The sequence below is a fragment of the Uloborus diversus genome, chromosome 8, assembly GCF_026930045.1.
Source record: "Uloborus diversus isolate 005 chromosome 8, Udiv.v.3.1, whole genome shotgun sequence".
In the NCBI taxonomy this organism is placed as follows: domain Eukaryota; kingdom Metazoa; phylum Arthropoda; class Arachnida; order Araneae; family Uloboridae; genus Uloborus; species Uloborus diversus.
In genome coordinates this window covers 68279867-68299836 of record NC_072738.1, presented here as the reverse complement: position 1 = coordinate 68299836, position 19970 = coordinate 68279867, and the positions used below count along the sequence as shown (strand labels likewise).

General features: G+C 32.1%; 1 protein-coding gene across 1 annotated transcript in view; it reads right to left on the bottom strand.

Moving 5' to 3' along the window:
* Positions 1-19970, bottom strand: part of LOC129228410 (tudor domain-containing protein 7-like) — an 88185-nt gene that overhangs the window by 28166 nt on the left and 40049 nt on the right. Inside the window, exons 8-15 of the mRNA XM_054863090.1 lie at positions 17568-17663; positions 17373-17479; positions 16829-16985; positions 15762-15887; positions 15133-15249; positions 12729-12833; positions 12430-12543; positions 10492-10607 (exon numbers count right to left, since the gene is read on the bottom strand). Of these exons, the coding sequence (XP_054719065.1) occupies positions 10492-10607; positions 12430-12543; positions 12729-12833; positions 15133-15249; positions 15762-15887; positions 16829-16985; positions 17373-17479; positions 17568-17663 (938 nt within the window). The remainder of the gene's footprint in view (positions 1-10491; positions 10608-12429; positions 12544-12728; positions 12834-15132; positions 15250-15761; positions 15888-16828; positions 16986-17372; positions 17480-17567; positions 17664-19970) is intronic.

Here is a 19970-nt window from a genome sequence, read left to right as displayed (position 1 = left end):
TGTATTATTGCGCTATATACCGCTAATAGTTCTCGATCATAGGTTGAATACTTTTGTTGCGTTGAAGTTATTTTACGCAAAAAGAAACCTAATGGTTTGAGACCTTGGGGAGTTACCTTTGGCAGAGCCGCACCCATTGCAAAATCACTACAATCTGTTACTAATGCTAATTTTGCATCTATTGACGGGTAATGTAAAAGCGTAGCACTAGTCAACAACTCCTTACATTTGTTAAAAGCTGCAATCGCTTCTTCTGATAAACTAATTTCAGTTTTAGCTTTCTTATTTTTCCCTTTTAAATATTCATTTAAAAGGAATTTGTATGCCTGCAATTTTTGGCAAGAAACTATGAGAAAAATTCAACATTCCAAGAAAAGCTCGCAAAATCTTTACTGTTTTTGGCAATTTAAATTCTGAAATTGCTTTGACGCGATCCGGTAAAGGTTTGAAGCCAGATTCATTTATTGAATGCCCAAGAAAATCTACCTGTGATACCCCAAATACGCATTTTGCAACATTAATTTTTATCCCGTAATCTTTGAAACGTTGAAAAAGAATTCTGAGGTGTTTTTCATGTTCTTTTTGATCTGCACTAGCCACCAAAACATCATCCAAATATACAAAGCAGAAATTAAGGCCACGCACCACTTCGTGCATAAATCGCATGAATGTCTGACTGGCCCCCCGATAATCCGAAAATTCATGTACGGAAATTCGAATAATCCGAACGGAGTTATAATAGCAGTTTTGCATATGTCTTCCGGATTTACCGGGATATGGTGGTACGCTTTTAACAAATCAAGTTTAGAAAATATTTTTGCACCATGAAGTTGCTGTGCAAAATCTTTTAAATATGGAACAGGGTATCTATCCTGACGCGTTATTTTATTTAACAACCTGTAATCCCCCAGTCGGACGCCAGTCCCCCGGACTTTTTTGGAACCATATGTAGAGGGCTGGACCAATTGCTACGAGAAGGTCTGCAAATGCCACGCTCTATCATATACTCAAATTCCTTTTTCGCAATTTTAAGTTGAGCTGGATGTAAACGGCCGTGCTCGCGCTTGCACCGGGGGACCAGTTGTTTGAATATAATGAAATGTATTATGCTTTATTTCACTTTGCAACCCTGCAGCGGGCTGAGTAATAATTTTAAATTCACACAACAATTTATGAAATTTAGAACTTCCAGAAATACTTTTTATTGCCGGTATCGAAGATTTTAAAGTACGACCATTTGCAGTTAGCGATGTAAGTGGGTCAATAAGAGATTTTCGTTTAATGTCAACAATTAGGCCATAGTTTTTCCAAAAAATCAGCACCAATTATTGGTTTACTGACGTCTGCAACTATAAAATGCCATGTGAATTTCCTTCGTAACCCAAAATCTACCGCTAGCAATTTTGTGCCGTAAGTCTTAATATTTGTATTATTCGCAGCGGAAAGAACAAGATTGCTTACTTTATGACTTTTAAAATGAAATCGAGGCACGCAGCTGACATCACTACCTGTATCAACCAGAAAACTTGAACCTGTATTTACATCATTAATGAAAAGTCGGCGATTTAAATATTTCTGTACGGTTGACCGCCGCATCAACTGACAGCTTTACTCGTTTTTTTTTCTGGTTATAACTACATGGGGGTCTACACTTTGTTGCATTATCCGAAAAAGTCTTATGGTACCAGCAACAATTTTGAGAATTATCCGAGTTACGATAAAAACTTTTACTTCTTGACCGAGATTTAGAAAACCTCCGAATTTTACTCCGGGATCTGCGAACAGTTTCTGTATTTCTGAACCTGCTCAGTTAAACCCTCAATTAGGTTTTCCAAACGAGGAAATTCTAGAATTTTCAGCTTGCGAGGAGGGAGAATTCACCACAGATACTGACGGAAGAGTCACTACCTCAGAAATTTTATCAGCCATAAGAGCTAACTGCGATAAACTTTCAGCACTAATTGCGAGGATAGCCTGCATATTTGAAGGAAGGTGACTTAACCATAAATTTTTCAAAAAACTATCATCTAGTTTATGGTTACTTAATTCCCGCATATCATGCAAAAGCTGTGAAGGTTTTTTATCCCCTAGAGTTAAGTCCTGTAACAAGGTTTTAATTTTCTTATTTTCAGAATGCTCGAACTGTTCAATTAATTTTTCTTTTAACTTAGTATACGGATTTTCCGCTGGCGGCGAATAAACTATTTCCGAAACATAAGTTAAATATTCAGAATCAATAGAAGCAATTAAATGGCTATATTTCGTTTGCTCAGTCGTTATATTTGCTATCGAAAAATTTGCTTCTAGTTGAGCAAAATACAGTTTGACATTTAAAGGCGAAAAAAAATCGGCATTTTCATACCAATCCTATCAACGCTAGTCTCTACTTTGGATTCAGTCATTTTACTACTAGTAACCAAGACAAACAAAATGTAAAATCACTCACGTTGGTTGTCCGCATTCAGTCCTATAATAGGTCACCCACTGTCGCGAGGTCGTTTGGGCCGCGAACATATGAAAAATACTTGAGTATAAAATAAAACTCTTTTATTTACAATTTAAAAAACATAGACGTCGTACATCCTGCAACTAGCAGGCATGCAAGTAGGAGACAGAATCTAGCAAATAAGCGACTCGCTTATAAATAAATGTTTTTGCTGTTGCCACTCGCTCGGTGGCTAAACTTTTCAGGATAAAGTAAAATTACATGCAAATTCGACTGAATATGCAAAAATAGTAAGTCCTCTACAGTATAAACATAATCATTGTTTTGTTTTTTTAAATTACCTCTCCACGCCCACACCCCCCTTGTATTATAAAACATCGACAACAAAGAAACATTGGCACAAAACATCCATAACCAAGAAACATTGGCACAAAACACTGTTGTTGAGGAACACATCAACCCCAAAAACATTGATGGTAAAAACATCTGTTTTAACAAAAATATTGATATTTTGAAAATATTGACATCGATGTTGCACCATTAATATATAAACATAGACTATGTAATAGGGCTGAGCGATATACCACTATACCTTCATGAAATACTGACTCAAAAATAATAATCTTTCATAGCTTTGTGTGAAGAGCGAGTGTTTGAAATTTCAAGATATTATCTGCATTCTTCTAACAGTTATTTAATATTAAATTTTGAATCATAGTAAAAGGGAAAATTAACAAGGCTGCCGAAGGTAAATGTCAGTTTGGTCTCCAGATCCCCTACCTCTACAAAGTTTTCAGAACTTATACTGCTACGATTCAGAGCGGTGCCCTTCCAAAGGACCACGCCCCTAGTTGCTAACAACGCTGACATGGCCTTTCATGGGCCCAGAAAAGCGAATGTGTGTGGTTAAGAAAGCATCTTAATGCAATAATTAAAAATTAACCAATTGAGTTATCAACACGATTCATAGTTCAAATTAAGCATAAACCATTGATATTGCACTGAATAAAAGGTTTAAGAAAAATATTGAACAGAAGTGTTTTTATTTTTAAGAAATGATAAACGAAAAAAATCCTAATCAGATTACTTTTGTCGCATATTTATCACACTCGAGGGAGTGCAACTCAATTCCTCTCATTATCACTGGCAGTCCAGAACTCTGAACGAACCTGAAACTTCCTAATTTCTCGTTGCCAGACAAGTAACAGGGTGGCGACAGGAACTGTGAAAAAAAGTTCCCTGACTTTTCCCTGATTTCCCTGATTAAGTTCACCAAATTTCCCTGATTTACGTTACCAATGATAATGGTTTTCTTTCTTTGCTCTATTGAAATTCATTGTATGTTTGTATTAAATGCAGTATTTTAAACATTTTAAGTTGTGTAAAGTTGTTGAACTAAAGATATATTTTAAAAAGATGCTACTTTTTTAATAAAATGGTTAAAAAAAAGACAATTTTTTTTTGAAGGAAAGAAAAACCTACAACACAGTATATTAAATTTTTATACATGGAAAGATTATAGGAAAAATTAAAAAAAAAAAAAATACTTTACTTCCAGAAACCACTTAGCATAAGAATTTTAAGAAACTATTAAAATTACTCTTAAAAAACATATGTGTATTTATGATAGAACTAAAAAGTAATTGAAATTATTTTGAACTAAGTTTTCAAACAGTATAATAATTGTTGCAAGAATAACAAGTAATAGTGAAAGAATAGAAGTAATGTAGTTGTTCTTATATAACTAATTGACAGATTTATGCAAAACAGATGAAACCATTTGACATCCATTCGTAGGGAGTTTTTCTCTAATCAAGAACATAGGTTTTAATGAATGAATACAGCATTTTAACAATAAAAAAAATAAAGATATTTACTTAAGTTCACAAGTTAACTCTATTTCAAATGATTTCAGTATGTAACGAAAAAAAAAATCTTAGATTGCTTTTGTAACAAACAACTTTGAATGCAAGGGAAAAAAAGCAATTAGTTAATATCAAAATATACAAAAGAATACAACTTGGTTATAAAATTTAAAAAATACTTAAGTCTGAAGAAAAGAAAACCTTTATAATCTGCGGTGACAACAAATAGTATAACGGCAAAAAAAAGTTTTTTTAAACTGAAAGTTCAATTTTAGCAATTAAATTCAAAACCCAAAGAAGTAATAACTTTTAAGTTTTTATAGTATTAATTCAAAAACCAAAGATTTCTTCTTGAAATCGTGATTACAGAACTTAATTACTTCGAGACAATGGAATAAAGGCAACGGAGCTAAGACATTAATGAAGGCTTCCTCTTTGCCTGTATGGTTGTATATTTTACGTAGCATTGAAAGCGTAAAAGGAAATTTCTAGCTAAGGTAAAATAAACAACCTAACAGACACAGAAGCAATCTTAGGAAGTTCATCCTGTGGTTAATAAGCATGATTCAATACTTTGACTTTGAGGAAAAAAGATGCACAAATATGCGGCAGTGTATAATCGCACCTCAGTAATTTTACTTTATTTTTTGAACAGATAACTGGCGGAAAATGCGTAGGGAATTGGAGTACTTAATTAAAAAAAATTTTTTTCTTCATAAAATCAATTTTCCCTGATTTTTTGTTATTTTTTTCAAAATTCCCTGATATTTCCCTGATTTTTCCCTGATTAATAAAGTTCCCTGACTTTTCCCTGATCTCCCTGATTTCCCTGATCTGTCGCCACCCTGAAGTAAGCAGCATATTTGGAGTTGAAGGAAATTTTCAACACCGATGAATGAATTCAACTTCCGGGACGCATGCGTGAAAAGAAGGTTTTTATGTAAGTTCTACGCATAAACGGATTTGAAGCAGAAATGACTGCAGCAATGCCATCTGAGAGTACGTTTGGTTTTACGTTACATCAGTAGATCATTGCAGCTCTTTTGTACGGGCATTTTTTGACTTCAGTTTAACACCGGAATAGAAAAAGTGAAGAAATTTTGCGGGGTATTCGTTTTTCGGTTAAATTGCTTGTAAAATAATGACATTGATGAGATAATTGATTTACATAATAATATGCATTTTGGATTGGATCTACTGTAGAAAAATCTATTACATTTTTAAAATCAATATATTTAAAAATGCGTGTATCATTAAAAAACAATTAGGAAAAAAATAGTTTTAAATGTATTTATGTTATAGTTAATCAAATAACGATTTTATTAATGCAAATTCACAGTTTACGTCAGATTTTTGAAAAATATGGCACATAGGTCCTTTGATGGCCAAGAATTCACATAGGGCAGTTTTCGTTCGTAATTGAAACCACTTCCTCCTCCCACCGGGGGGTTTCCTTCTACGAATTCAGTTTTGTTGGATCTTGTATACAGCCATTTTTAATACTAAGGAACTTTCATAGTGAGTTTTTTTTTTTTGCCTACCTATGAGAGAGGGAGGTGGTAGGCGAAACACCTCATGGAAGTTTTCCTTATGCAAATCCAGTTTACGTTGGATTTTTGCTAAATCTTGCAGAGAGGTCCTTTGATGCTCAAGAATTTACATAGGGCAGTTTTCATTCACAATAGGAATCCCCCCTCCCCCCCCACTGGGGGTTTCCTTTTATGAATCCGCAGTTTTTGTCAGATCTCTGCAAAATTTGGCACAGCGGTTCTTAGATGCTTAGAAATATTTATAGGGAGTTTTTCACCTACCTATGAGGGAGGGGAGTGGGGTGGGAAAACATCCCACGGAAGTTTTTTTTTTATACAAATCTCGTTTACCTCGCATTTTTGCAAAAATTTTCAGAGAGGTCTTTTGATGAACACTAATTAACATAGAGTACTTTTGGTTAGCAATAGGGGCAACCCTCCCTCCCACAGGGGTTTCCTTATACAAAACCACTGTTTTTGTCGGATTGTTGCCAAATTTGGCCCGGTGGTTCTTTAATGGTCAGAGTTTGTCCTAGGGCTTTTTGCCTACCTATGACGAAAGGGCGGGGGGGGGGGGGGGGCGAACACACCCTATAGAGGGGGTTTCCTTATGCAATTCCAGTTTTTTTCGGCTTTTTCCCAAACATAGTCCTGCAATCCTTTGATGTTCAGGAATTCACATAAGTTTTTTTCGTCCCAATGGGGTGTGTGGGAAGGGGGGTTTTGCCAGAAAATCTGTGAAATGGAATGATTACAAAAAAATCCAGTGATGTATCTAGATTTAAATTTGGAGTCATAAAATTGTTCTTTCTACACATCGACAAGAAATGTTTATGCTATTTTTTTTCTTCTTTTTTTAAACCTGATTGTTGAACATGTGTCACTAGACGAAACTTTTATTTTCGAGGTAGACCGTGCAATGCCAATTAATGCAGCTAGTGACATATAAATTAGTAAAGGTATATTTCATAGTTCTGTATCCTTAATGGGTATATGGTGTTATAGTTTCCAAAATGTATAGCTACATTCTTTAAAGATTTATTATTAGTATTTTACTTTAATGTTATTCAACTAAGAAGTAAAAAGTCTTAAAGTAAGAGATATTAAATGACTAAAAATAAACTATTTAAGACGTCATACAAAATATAGTTCTAAGTATATTCAAAGACTGCTCAAATTAAAATATTTAAACATAATATTGAATTAAATATTTAAAACATATTTGTTGCGAAGCACTTTTGTCATGCATTGAACTATAACCATTTGCATTCCTATTGCCCCCCACCAGGAAAATTTTGAATTAGGGAAACAATTTTATTTATTATACTTGGAAGTGTTTTTTGTTGTTTTTCGATACTGCACTGAACTATAAGCTTTGCAACCCTCCCCACCCCCCTCCCCGAAAAAATTTGAATTCTTCCGTGCTATATCGATATCTGGAAAACAATATATTGCAAGATTAAATTTCTGATATCGCCCAGTCTTATTATGTAACCACTTTTCATAATGATTGAGAAAATATTCTTCTCAACATTTTGCAAGAGTGGAATCTATTTTCTAATTTTTCAACCAAATACTAGGTATTGTTAGCTGCTTTTGAATAAGCAGATTTCGGAATTTTCATTTTTTAAATAATTACCTTTATTAGTTTTTTCAATTGCTGCGTTTTTCTTAACCCTTTTTATATTTTATCACATTTTGACTTCATGACCAATTTAATCTTCAACTGCTAGTACATCAAAAAAGCTTTTCAACAGCCATTTTGTAAGAGTAAAACAAGCGAAATGATCCAGAACATTTTCTTGATTTTGTTTTGAACACGGATCAGCTGTAAAAAATCCGATTTGTTGTCATCAAAGCGAGCGTAGCTTTAAGACAAATGCTAAGAACCTAACCTCCGAGGAAAATTCCTAGAGAAAAAAAAATACAACACTCATTCTCACTAATTGTCTCCCTCCAATCCCCTATTCATTTTCTAGGAAAAAAGCACAAAACACGATAAAAGAACTGTTTTAACATGGAATTTTGAAGGGAAAAATGTAAATTAAGGCTTGCAATTATGATGAAAATTTTGATAGATCAAGGGTTATTAAAAAAACAAAAAAAAAAAGAAACAGATAACTACAGAAAATACATAAGGAGGTTCAAAAGATCAAGGTTTGACTGTATTATCATTACTTAATACAGTGGAAACTGCTTAATGGAACTACCCGTTAACTGGGCCACCCGCTTATTCCGGCCAAATCTTGAAGAACTAAACCAAATCCGATTACACAAGTCTAATATTATTCGCTTACTAGGACCAATAACGTTTAATCGGACCAAGGAACATGAGAACAAATTGGATAAAAAATTTTAAATTGCACTCTTGAAGCCCGTTTCAAGTGCGTCAATGAACTTAATTAGAGCAATGAAATTAATGACTCCTTGTAACTTTCAATTAAATTTAGCACTATTTGCATCAAGGAAAAACTGGTTAACGAAACTTCCATTTAATGACCGCAATGTTTCAGCAGATAAAAAACTGAGTTAAAGCTGAAATTTCTTCAGTCAGCACATTCAAAAGTATGCAATTTTTTTCACAACAAAAATTTTTAGTTGTAAAATATGTAATTTACATTTCACTGGAATGGCCACTTAGTTCCTTTTATCACTTATTTTTTCACTTTCCCATTTTTAGCTACTTCTGGTTATTAAATTGAATTGATACTAACTAGAAGGAATAACTAAAACCGTCTCGATCTGAACACGCTGTTAAGCGAGTGTAAAAATATTATTTGCTTTATCTGAATTGATTTTTTTATGTAAAAATTTCATAAACAGCAATTTTTCTTCTTTGTATACTCACCATACATATGGGGCTCACAATAATCATAAGGGCATTTAAATATTTTGTTTATAGCATGTTCAGTTTCGCTACACAAGTCCTGTTCGGTTTGTTGGACCAGGTTATTATGACCAAAATGGCCTCATCCTAATGTTGTCCTATTAACCGGAATTGAATGTAGTAAGAAAAGCAATAAATTGACAAAAGAAATTTTTGATAGTGAAAACAAACCTTGCACTTTTGAGATTGTAACTCTCTCATTTTCCATCATCAGAGGGTCATTTAGAAGAAAACTGGGCCCATTTACAGATGTTTCACCCTCTTGAATTTTGAATTCTTAAAACTTCTAAAAATGGACACTGAAGTCCAAATACAAAATACAGCAATGTTCAGTGGTAAAATATTTTTATTTTTAAAACCTGTTTCCACTCATTTTACTTACAACTGATGCTTCTTTTTTCACTGCGACTATTAGTAACTCTTTTATTACAGCTAAATTTCAAAGCTCACAAGACTCTCAAAAAAAAAAAAAAAAAAAAAAAAACTGAAAGCACCCTGATTATAGAATTTGGTCTCGATTTTAATATGAAATAAAAGTGAAAGTAATTGTAGCATGATTAGTCAATATTTTACAAGCAATAAACAGTGAAGCACCATTTACCATATTACTCCGCATTATATGGCATGCTGGGGAAAAGTGAGGTTGACCAGCATAACGGGAAATTCGAATTCTCCGGCATGCTGGACAATTCCAGGTTTTTTTTGCAACAAAACGAAAGTTAATTTCCCCTTTCAGTTCTATTCCGAGAGCAAAAAACTGTAAGGAAAAAATTCATAAATCCCGAAAGTAACCTTCTTTCAAAAAAAAAAAAGGTGTATTCAAGGGCGTCCATATAGGGGGGCAAGAGGGGGTTCAAGCCCTCCTCCCCCTCTAGAAATTAGAATTTCCTTGCTTTTAGTACTTTCTTCTGCGCAAAAATGTAAAAATATTTCTTTGCCAGCCATTAATGAATAATTAATTTAAAATGTCAAACTTTAATAACTCGAATCTGTACTGAAATCGATCAGTTTCTATGAGGAAAATATCTTGCTAAATCATTGGGAAAATATCTGAGCCCCTTAAAATGTTGCATATGGGCACCCATAGGTGTATTGCATATAATCTATGCTTGCTATTTATGGTAGATCATTATTAATAGATTTAATTATATGCCAATAAAGTAATCAATTCAGAAGCAATCATCGTTACTGTGATTTGTTCATAAGTTTTAAAAATAAATTATTTTAGGTTCCTTTTAGGGAGGTAAGTTTAATTTTTATTTATTGAATAGCTATGGTAAATTCTTTAGCACTGGTTTAGGGGTGGTAACTTACAGCTTAAATGATTGCTTACTTTGTTTTAATTTAATTTTTGTAAAATTATTCATTATTAAACAATATTTTTACAAAATTAAACTGTTTATTTGTACTAATAAGATATGTATAGAACTTATAATAATTTTTAAGTGGAACACAATCTTTTTGTAGTATTAATATTTTCTCTTAACCTCGATTTTTCCGGCATGCTGGAAAAGATCAGGTAAGAGTAGTTGAAAATCTGGTGACTCCCAAATTTTGCAGCATGCAGAATAATGCAGGGTAATACGGGATATGTTTTTAAAGGGACTGTATGAAAAAGCATATAAATGAAAAAACGTACAATAGGTATTTGTTAATATGCAATAGACTCGCCAAGGACCAATTAAAAAATGTATAATTGATAAAAACGTATAAAAGATAAACATATAAACGGTGCTTCACTGTATTTAAAATGTAATAACTTACTTAAACAGTTCAGGTCTTGAGCAGAGAGTGTGATTAATAGTAACTATTTCAGAATCCTTATTCCTTTTATAAAGATTAACTTTAGGTAAACTGCTGTCATGCTGAGCAAACATCACCTAGTAATGAAAACTGGAAATTAAAACACTTATTTGAAAAGAGCTGTTAATGAGAAGATCATATTTAAAAAATTTTGCTTATTGGAAATGAACCACTACAAAACCAAGAATTTCTTTTAAAATGCAGCACTCTAAATCATTGGTGATTTGAAGGGCAGTTTCCGACCACTAAATACTGATTTTGACCAAACACAAAACAAAATTATTAGTCCACCAGACCAGTGATTGACAGCTGCCGACTTAGCCATTTCATAAAATTTACATTGTAAAGATATTCTGGTCATATATTCACAGCAATTTTGTGGGTTTACATTTAGGTAACTTTTCCTTGAACGCAAGAACAGTTTAAGTCTTAAGTATCACATAAATTAAGTTAATTAGCTACTTTAAGAAAAATTTGTGAAAAAATGATGTGTATGAAAGAACTTTTAAGATTAGAAACATATTTCATGCTGAATTTTAAGTGGATCAGTCAGATCAGCTAGGGAACAGTACATATTGATATGAAGGACTAAAAACTTTTTTGTCAGGGATTTAACTGCTGTAGAGGCATATCATTCAGAATTCAAACATCAACATCATTTCAAACTTAAAGGATGAATCTTGATATTATGAACAGTTAAAAAAATCTGAAGTGGCAAAAATTTATAAAATTATATTTAGCATTATTTTTTTTTAATAGTGAAAAAAAAGTGGGTCAAATCACGACTAGTATAGTATAACTTTCCTGTAAATTCTACTTAATACCTGGAAATGAAAGATAAATTCTGATTAAATGAGCTGTTTTTTCTATTTCTCATGAAATAATAAATAACATTCAAAAATAAAAATTACCAAATCCATTATTATACAAATCAATAACTTTTCCTAAAAGTGCAGAGGAGTAAAAAAAATCTCTTTATTTCTTATCAACCAACCATCCTATAGGAATGACACATGAGTTGATTATGGCTTGGTATAAAAGATCGTGTTTCTTTTTTATATTCAAAAAATTCTCATGTGAGAAAATCCAGCTAATTTGTGATACAAGGAAGTACAACAATCTTATTGGTCATTTGTATGAAGTAAAGGAGAAGTTAGGTTGGATGCATGACAGATGCAATCTAATTTGAGGATTAAGTTTCCTAATATAGATCTTAAGATGATGGAACCATGATCAGGGCTCGATCCAGGATGAACTTTATTTTTGTGATTAAAAAAAACTATTTTTTGGCCATTCTGAAATCCTTTTGACCCAAAGAACTTCACTGGGAATGATTTGGAAGGATTTCAGACCAATTGATCAAGCTTAAAAGAAATGACAGAATTGTTTTTACAATATAGAATTTGGTGAGGGGTCTGCAAAAAAACCTCACTTTGAGCCTAATTGACCCGATAACTCAAGAATCTTTCTATAGAATTTTCAATTACAGTCAAAATACATAGCTCTTGTAAATAGCTGTTACACTTAACTCTCAAAATAAGAATGTTTCTCATTAAATCTTCTGCCTTTATATTACATATCATAGGGTTTTTTGTTTTTTTTTAAATGTTTCTATTAAATTAACTACAAGCTAGATACAAAAAAATCACACTTGTAACAAAAACCAGTAAAATTTACCAATGATCTTGCTGCGCAAAAAAGTAATAGCATCCTGCAATAGGCCTATAGGAGAGTAGGTAGGTAAGACTAGCAGATGCTTCAATAATTTCATAGCAAAACTAAAACACCTAATTTTTACGAGAAGTGTAATGAATGCTTCTTTTCCAACTCAAATTACAGAATGAGGAACAAAAAATACTGAAAAGAAAATTTTAAACAGTGCTTAGGAGCAAAACTTACCCGAATCATGATCTCCTCATGAGCCGGAGCCATCTCTCTCAGTTTCAGAGTTGCCATCTCCGTCCATGAGGCATTTGGTGATGGTAAGGCATCAAACAATTCACAAATTATTGCCTATGCATAGTAAAATTAATCTTATAAGTAACTCAATTGTCTGAACATGACAAGAAACAAAAAAGAAAAAAAATGTCCTACATCCTTCTATATGATATGAGAAACAAATGGCAATAAACAATTAAATTTAGCTTCTTTAGCAAAATGATTCAGACGACATTTGTGAAGTAAATCAAATTATTCACCTGAGATGGAACAGAAACTAAATAGGGACAGACTGGTTCAAGTTCACAGATATTTGATGAACTGACAGATTCTGTATTTCCAAAATCCATCAGACAAACTTTAATCTGAAAATAAAGTGTTATGGCTTTCAAAGTGAAAAACAAAAACAATGTATTAAACAAACAAAGCTAAAAACATATTAATAAATAATAACTACTTTTAGAACAGAATGGTTATATATATATACAGTGGAGCATCAAAAATCCGCACAAATTGGGAGAAGTGGTTGTGCGGATTTTTGATTTTGCGGATTTCAGGTCACTAAGGAAATAGGTGGGAGTTGTAGTTTTAAATTGGAAAAATAAAAACAACAAGGAATAAAAATATAATAGTTACAGTCATTTACATTATTTAATATATACAAGTTTACAAATCATTAGCTATTTACATTTTGAAAACATTTCAGAAATTGTAGCTTGTTTCATATTTTTTGATAGTTTAAGCTTAAGTCTTTTTTGTATGTTGTACAGCATTAGGAGTTCTTGCTTCGACACAATATCTTGTTGTTTTAAAAATTCCAGGTAGTGTTCTCCTACCTTCACACCCTCTGAGATTAGAATTTTTTTAGATTCTAGCATGGATAATGACATACGAGTTGAGTAATCGATCCCTGAATTTTGCTATGTTGTAAAATATTTTTTTTAAGTTTACAAGTATGGACTATGGAACATCCTAAAAAGCATAAGCTTACTTTTTCGTCACAATATGTTTAAGAATATTATATTTTAAGCTGAAAACAAGCGCTTTGGAACCAACCTGAAAATACTTGTATCGGAGAGGAGACTATCTGTAGCGGAGTCATTCAACTCCGCTACAGGTCACCTTGCAGTCATTGCGTCGAATGTAAAGTAACGCAAACCATTTTGCTAATGAGTGTAATAGCGATGGGATCATTTATTTATCTAGTGATTTAGAGCTTAACGGCACGAAATTCGATAGCGGGGGATTATTGCTCGAAAAAATAGCAGTTTTACGTTCGCAAAAATGATTTTCTGGCAAAATTAAGTTTTGGGGAAAATCGACGCGGATTTTGGATGTTGGCGGATTTCAGGGAGGCGGATTTTTGATGCTCCACTGTATATATATATATATATATATATATACCAAAAGCATATAGCTTGATAATATAGAGGAACATGCACATGCTGTAGTTATGTGCATTGTCTGATAACTGGGAATTATTTATTAAGCAACAAAAAGGTACATAAATTAATGAAAAAAAAAATCCCTTTCATGCTTTTATGGATACAAGATTGAAAGCAAAAGGCATTCTAACTAAATATTTTGCCTACTCCTGCATATTGATTTTCCTACCTGCAGATAGTTTTGAGTTGTGTGCACAGATACTTTATATTTTTCTCCTACAAAGTATGCCAAAAGGTATCCCTCTCTCCCATAAAGAATATAAATCGAACATATATAAAGAAGACCAGACAGACGCTGTTCTGTTCAAACTTTGTAAATTGAAAAGTTAAAAATTTTCAGTAAACTATCAAGTGTTTCAACCGTTCAGTTGAAAAAAAATAAGTAAAAAAAAAGTTTTAAGCTGCTATGGTGTCAGAATGCGTATATTTATTACAACTTGATTTATTAATGCCCACTGACCAGTTGTTTTATTAACTATTTTTCCTGCCGTACTTGATGGTTTGTTTCTTCTGCCATACTCAAAGGATAAAAAGCGTCCTCAGACCCATTTAGAACAAACGGAAAATCTTGCTGCAACATCCACATATGAAAAAGAATAAAACAATCGAAAGGATATTGTTTAGAAAAATGATAAAGGTAATAAAAGTTCTCTGAATAAGCGAAAATCACTCATGTGCTATTTCTTCTCACAATGTGTGTATAAGTGTATATTATAACAAAATTTGCAGTAAGATTCAAAATATAAGTCGATAAACATGTTTATATCAGATTCAAAATTCTAGGTTTTTAGTCATTTTTAGAAATTAAATTTGTCATAACTTTAAAATGGTACGTGTTACAAGAATTTAGTTTATAAATTTATATTCAGCAGGCCCAACTTGACATAAATCAGCTATTTTTCTCAATGTTATAGGAAAAAAGTTAAATTTTCTCACACAATGTTATAGAACAAATTTAATAACTTATTTTGAATGATCAAATATATAAAAACTGGAGTAATTTGAAATACATTGGTAAAATCTTCAGATGTTAGCAATTTTTCTAGCAGAAAAACACCCTTTTAAATTACAATAACTTATAAATCAGCACATGAGAAATTGTTCAATGCAAAGCTTGAAACAAAGGTAAAATATTTATTTCTCACATTAATTTTAATTTCACATTAAAGATGAGATTTCATTTTAGAATACACAAATAGTTTATTAGAATAAAACTTACTATGTTTGAATCAGGGTCAACTTCCTCTGAAACATTTACTCTGTGCCATTTTCCATCGGAACATTTTGCAACATAAACAGTATTTGGTGAGATAACAGATTTTCTTAAAGCTGAAACCTGGAAGACAGACATTAAGACATTTAAATAAAACAATCAAGTAAAATTTCAAAAGGTAAAGGCTACAATCAACTAATTTCAAGGAAATTGTAAGACAGAATCGCTTAAAATAGTAGGATATTATTTTCAGTTTCTAAACCAGCTGACAGCAGACCGTAAGAACTACTGAAAATCTGTAGCATTACGCATCTGTTTCAATTAATGGCATCACAACTTAACTACAACTTGAAAGTAAATGGAACAAAATTAAAGCAATAACCAATTAAACAATGATTTTTGAGTTTTTCCTCCTAAAATGTATTTGTAGGAAAATAGAAAAATACTCTAATCCCAGTAATTATAGAAAAATTGGCTTAAATTTTGAAAATCATGATATCAGGTAACAAAGAGACTTCTAACTTTATGAAATTGAATCAGACATGCATTAAATAAAAATTAAAATTTTACACGCAGTTACAGCATTTTTTTTTTTTTTTTAATCACAACATCATCTACAAAAAGTTTTAACACACCTCAAAAGTGGTAACAAACTTTTCCAACTCAAGTTCAAGCAGGTTTGCTTCAGGGTGTGAGAATCGGAAATAAATTTTCCCTTCGGGTGTAATGTGAGTCAGATAACCACAGGATGAAATAGATTGCTAAAAAAAAAGATATAAAGACAGTTAGAGAACAAATAACATATGAAAATATTATGAAATGCTCCTCAATACTTTGCTAAAAATCTGATGCTCCAACATTGTCCACCTAGTCATATGTAGCACTTACCATACTAAGATCCACACAACATTCACACAACCAATATTTAAAAAGAAAACTTTTACAAATAATAAGGCAGTGAGAAGCAAAAGAATGTAAGTGCCAAAACTAAAAATTTAGAGATAACCAGTACAAACAGTAGGTGAACCTGTCATCTGTCTCAGGGCAAGAGATCGTTCTAGTAACCCTGGTAAGTGCTACTATACAACATGATTTATAAAAAACTTTTCCATGAAAGCCTACCTAAGACTGCAACTTTAAACCCATTTTACTCTTACAACCCTTTGCTCCTCGCTGCCTCAAATATGGATCTCATAAAATTTCTAATTATTTTTGTGTTGGTACCAACTGATTTTCTACATTTGTCTTGAAGTTGAATTTTCGTAGCAGTTGAAGAGTGTGTTATAGCAAGAAACATTCCCCTTTTACTACTATATAAACTGGATAAGATAGTGACCTATCCCAATCACACCAGCTTTATTTTCAGCCTTAGTTAGCCAATCAGCAAGCATTTTGGAACTGAATACAGCATTTGCTTCTACTCAAAATCTAATTTGTTTTGAGAATTCATTTTATTATAAGCACCTGATTTTTAAATACTACCGAACATTCTCGACCTTAATTACGTAGGAGTGATTCCTTAGAATCTGGAATCAGTCTAACTTAGATAATTCTCTTGAAGTAATGTTTTATTTATCAGCAATTCGGCTTCCATGTTTTCAATCTGTCCTCCCATACCTAATTCACTATGCAATACTTTTTCACTTTTAAGAAGAATTTGCTTTAAGAATTTGCTAACACTGAATAAAAAACAGAAAATTACCTTTGGCAATTCACAAGGTAAAGAAGACAACACAACACCCTTTAGGTAATCATTCATATTTATGTCTTCATTATCAGATGTGTCGTACAATACCACAGAGTATCCCACCTTATGTATCCCAGAATTCTCAGGAAGCCAATCTGGAACAGGCCACCAACTGTAGAAACATTAATGTTTTGTATTCGAGTGCAGGGCTTATTCAAAAAAATATACTTTTTCCAATGATACTAAGTATTTCACAAATAAGAGAAAGTTAAAACTCTGAGCTTGTAATGCTCAATTTCAACTTAGAGGACTGTAATAGATTCCAAATTAAGTAGAGGGACTTAAAACAATTTGCATTGACTTAAAAGAATAATATAAAAATATTTATAAAGATATCTACTTAAGAATTTTAAAAAACTGTATTTAAATCCCAAGTCCCGTTAAAATGATAGTTATCAACATTAATCAAATAGTGAAGTCATCTTTTTTTATATAAAAAAATGAAACAATTTGAACATCTTCTCCGGATTATAACATAAAGTATTAAATTAAACATTACCGTCTCACTTCAGCAATTAGAGTACGGCCAAGGAAATTGCTCTCCAAGAATTCTAACTTGATGAAAGTTTCATAGTCTTCTAAACCATCAAGGTTTATCATGAAAGCCTATATCAGGATACAATAAAACTTCAAAATAAAGGAAAATGCTACAAAAATATTAAACCGAGGAAAAGATCATTACAAAAATTCATACTTGAAAAGGAAGAGCCAAAAATGAGGGGAATATTTCTTGAATATTGTCTTTTTCAACAGTAACAAATTCCCCTACATCAACAAGATAGCAGCATACCTAAAAGTAACAAAAATATACTTAACTACATATTTGCATATGACAGGCCAGAAGAAAAAAAAGGAAAGGTTACACTATCATTACTATTTGTCCAGAAAACTACTGTTAGAAATGAACAAAGATACTTTTGGTAAATGGCTTTACATCCGTAAGCACACATTTTTTATACAGTAATCCCCCTCAGTGCTTCTCTCGGATATATTGCGCTTTTAGTTTGTCTCCGAAAAATTACATTAAAATAATAGTGTTGCTTCACATTTGATACATAGAAAAAAGATTATATGTCTTAGAAAAAGTATTTTCCCCTTTTTCCAATCAATGAACAAAACTGGCATATTTTAGGCATACTTAATTCGTTGCAGTTTAAGTTGCAAATTTTGATTCGTATTCCACCATAAAACAATCAAAATATTTTAAATTATTTTTCCTTAGTTTAAGAATAAAGTTTTAAAATCCATTTTTCTTGTATTTTCATGAAGAAAATAGTACTGAAACACTGAATAATTTAACAATACAGAAAAGCTAGTCAATATACATAACAGAAAAATGTAGAGCAAAAAACATGTTTCCTTTTTCTCTCTATTATATTCATAATATTTCTTCATAATTTTAGATCTCTCAAAGAAAGGAGAGGGGGGTATTGAAATTTTCGGCTTGTGACAAGGGAGAGGAAGGGCTAACAAGAAGTGTGAAATCCTACCTTTTGGTTGAAATAAAAACGTTTTTCTGCAGCAATATAGTTGTAAAATATAGTGCCACATGTGACAAAAAGAGAGGAGGGGGTATGCGGAAGTGTGACACTTTTACAAAGGAAGGGGTCAAATATGTTTAAAAAAAATAGTGTGACTTCATTTTTTGACAGTCCTTTAGTTCAACACTTGAAATTACAGCAAAGTTGATCATCTTTTGAAGGGATTCAAGCTAATTATGGGATTTAAGGACAACATTTCCAAAAGCAGGATTTTTATTACTAAAAGGTGGGACGAAAAAGAGCCTACTAACAATTAAAATGTAAACATTTTATGCCTCATGCATAAAAGTTAGCAGATATGTTAACTTTTCAAAACTGGCATCAGAAAAACTTTTTGTGAAGCATTTAATAAAACCGAGACAAATTAATTGCTGCAATAAAACATTAGATATGCATGTGCAATACTAATATAAGAATATGATAAAATTTATTATATAATTTCAATATTTAAATAAAACTAATTACTATAACTTTAACATTGAATTGAATTTTAGTTTATGGAAAATATACAAAATCTAACTACACATGAAAATGAATGTTCATATAATTTTGCAATAGAAATCTTTTAGAAGTGTATAATAATAACCTGAAACAGTTTCCCTTCCTTGAAAAGATATTTACTTTTTCAACCTCTCAAAAGTCAAACTGGGAGTAAAAAATTTTTAGAAGCTCAAGTCTAACCAATAATGCATCAAATATTGAAGCCACATATCAAATTACTGTATTGTGCAAACCTTCATGAAACAAATGTTGAGGTTAGATGATGCTTCAAATTAATATATATATATATATATATATATATATATATATATATATATATATATATATATATATATATATGTATATATATATATGTATGTATACATATATATATATTTGTTAAAAAAAACTGTTTACAATTCACAAGATAAAAAGATTCATTTATATTTGAAAAATATTTTTCCAAATCAGCAAATTCAGCATGAGAAGAAAATGCAGCTAAATTTGATGAAGCAGCAGTGGCTTTTTTTTTTCTTGAATTCATTAAAACACTCTTCTCGGCCGCTTCTACATTTTTTAAATGGACCCCTTCAGTTACATGGCGATCTACATCGTTTCGACTACCATGAGAAATCATAAAGCCACTCACACAAATCTCGCAATGCACATATTTTCCCCCTTTCTTATCAGACTTCTTAAACAAGAAAATGCAACAGTATATGACTCCTTGTCCATTTGAAAACGACTTTTCTTCCCTTTTTCCAACTCCAACTGTACAACGTGACACAAAATAAACAAACACACGTAGTGGTTCAAAACTCGTTCCGTGCCGCCTCATTCTTTACATACGGTTCAAAAAAAATCCTGGAGTCGACCAATAAGCTGCTTACAGAAACGAAGCTGGGAGTGGCTAGGGTTGCCAGATCTTTCCAGAGAGCAAGCGGATTGAAATGAAACAGCTTCCTTCTGTCACCAGCTAGGGGGGGGGGGATTACCTATTGGGCAATTTTGACACAATCTGGCAACACTGCAGCCGCATAAATACTCTGAAGAAAAGACGAGGCAAAATGGCCAGC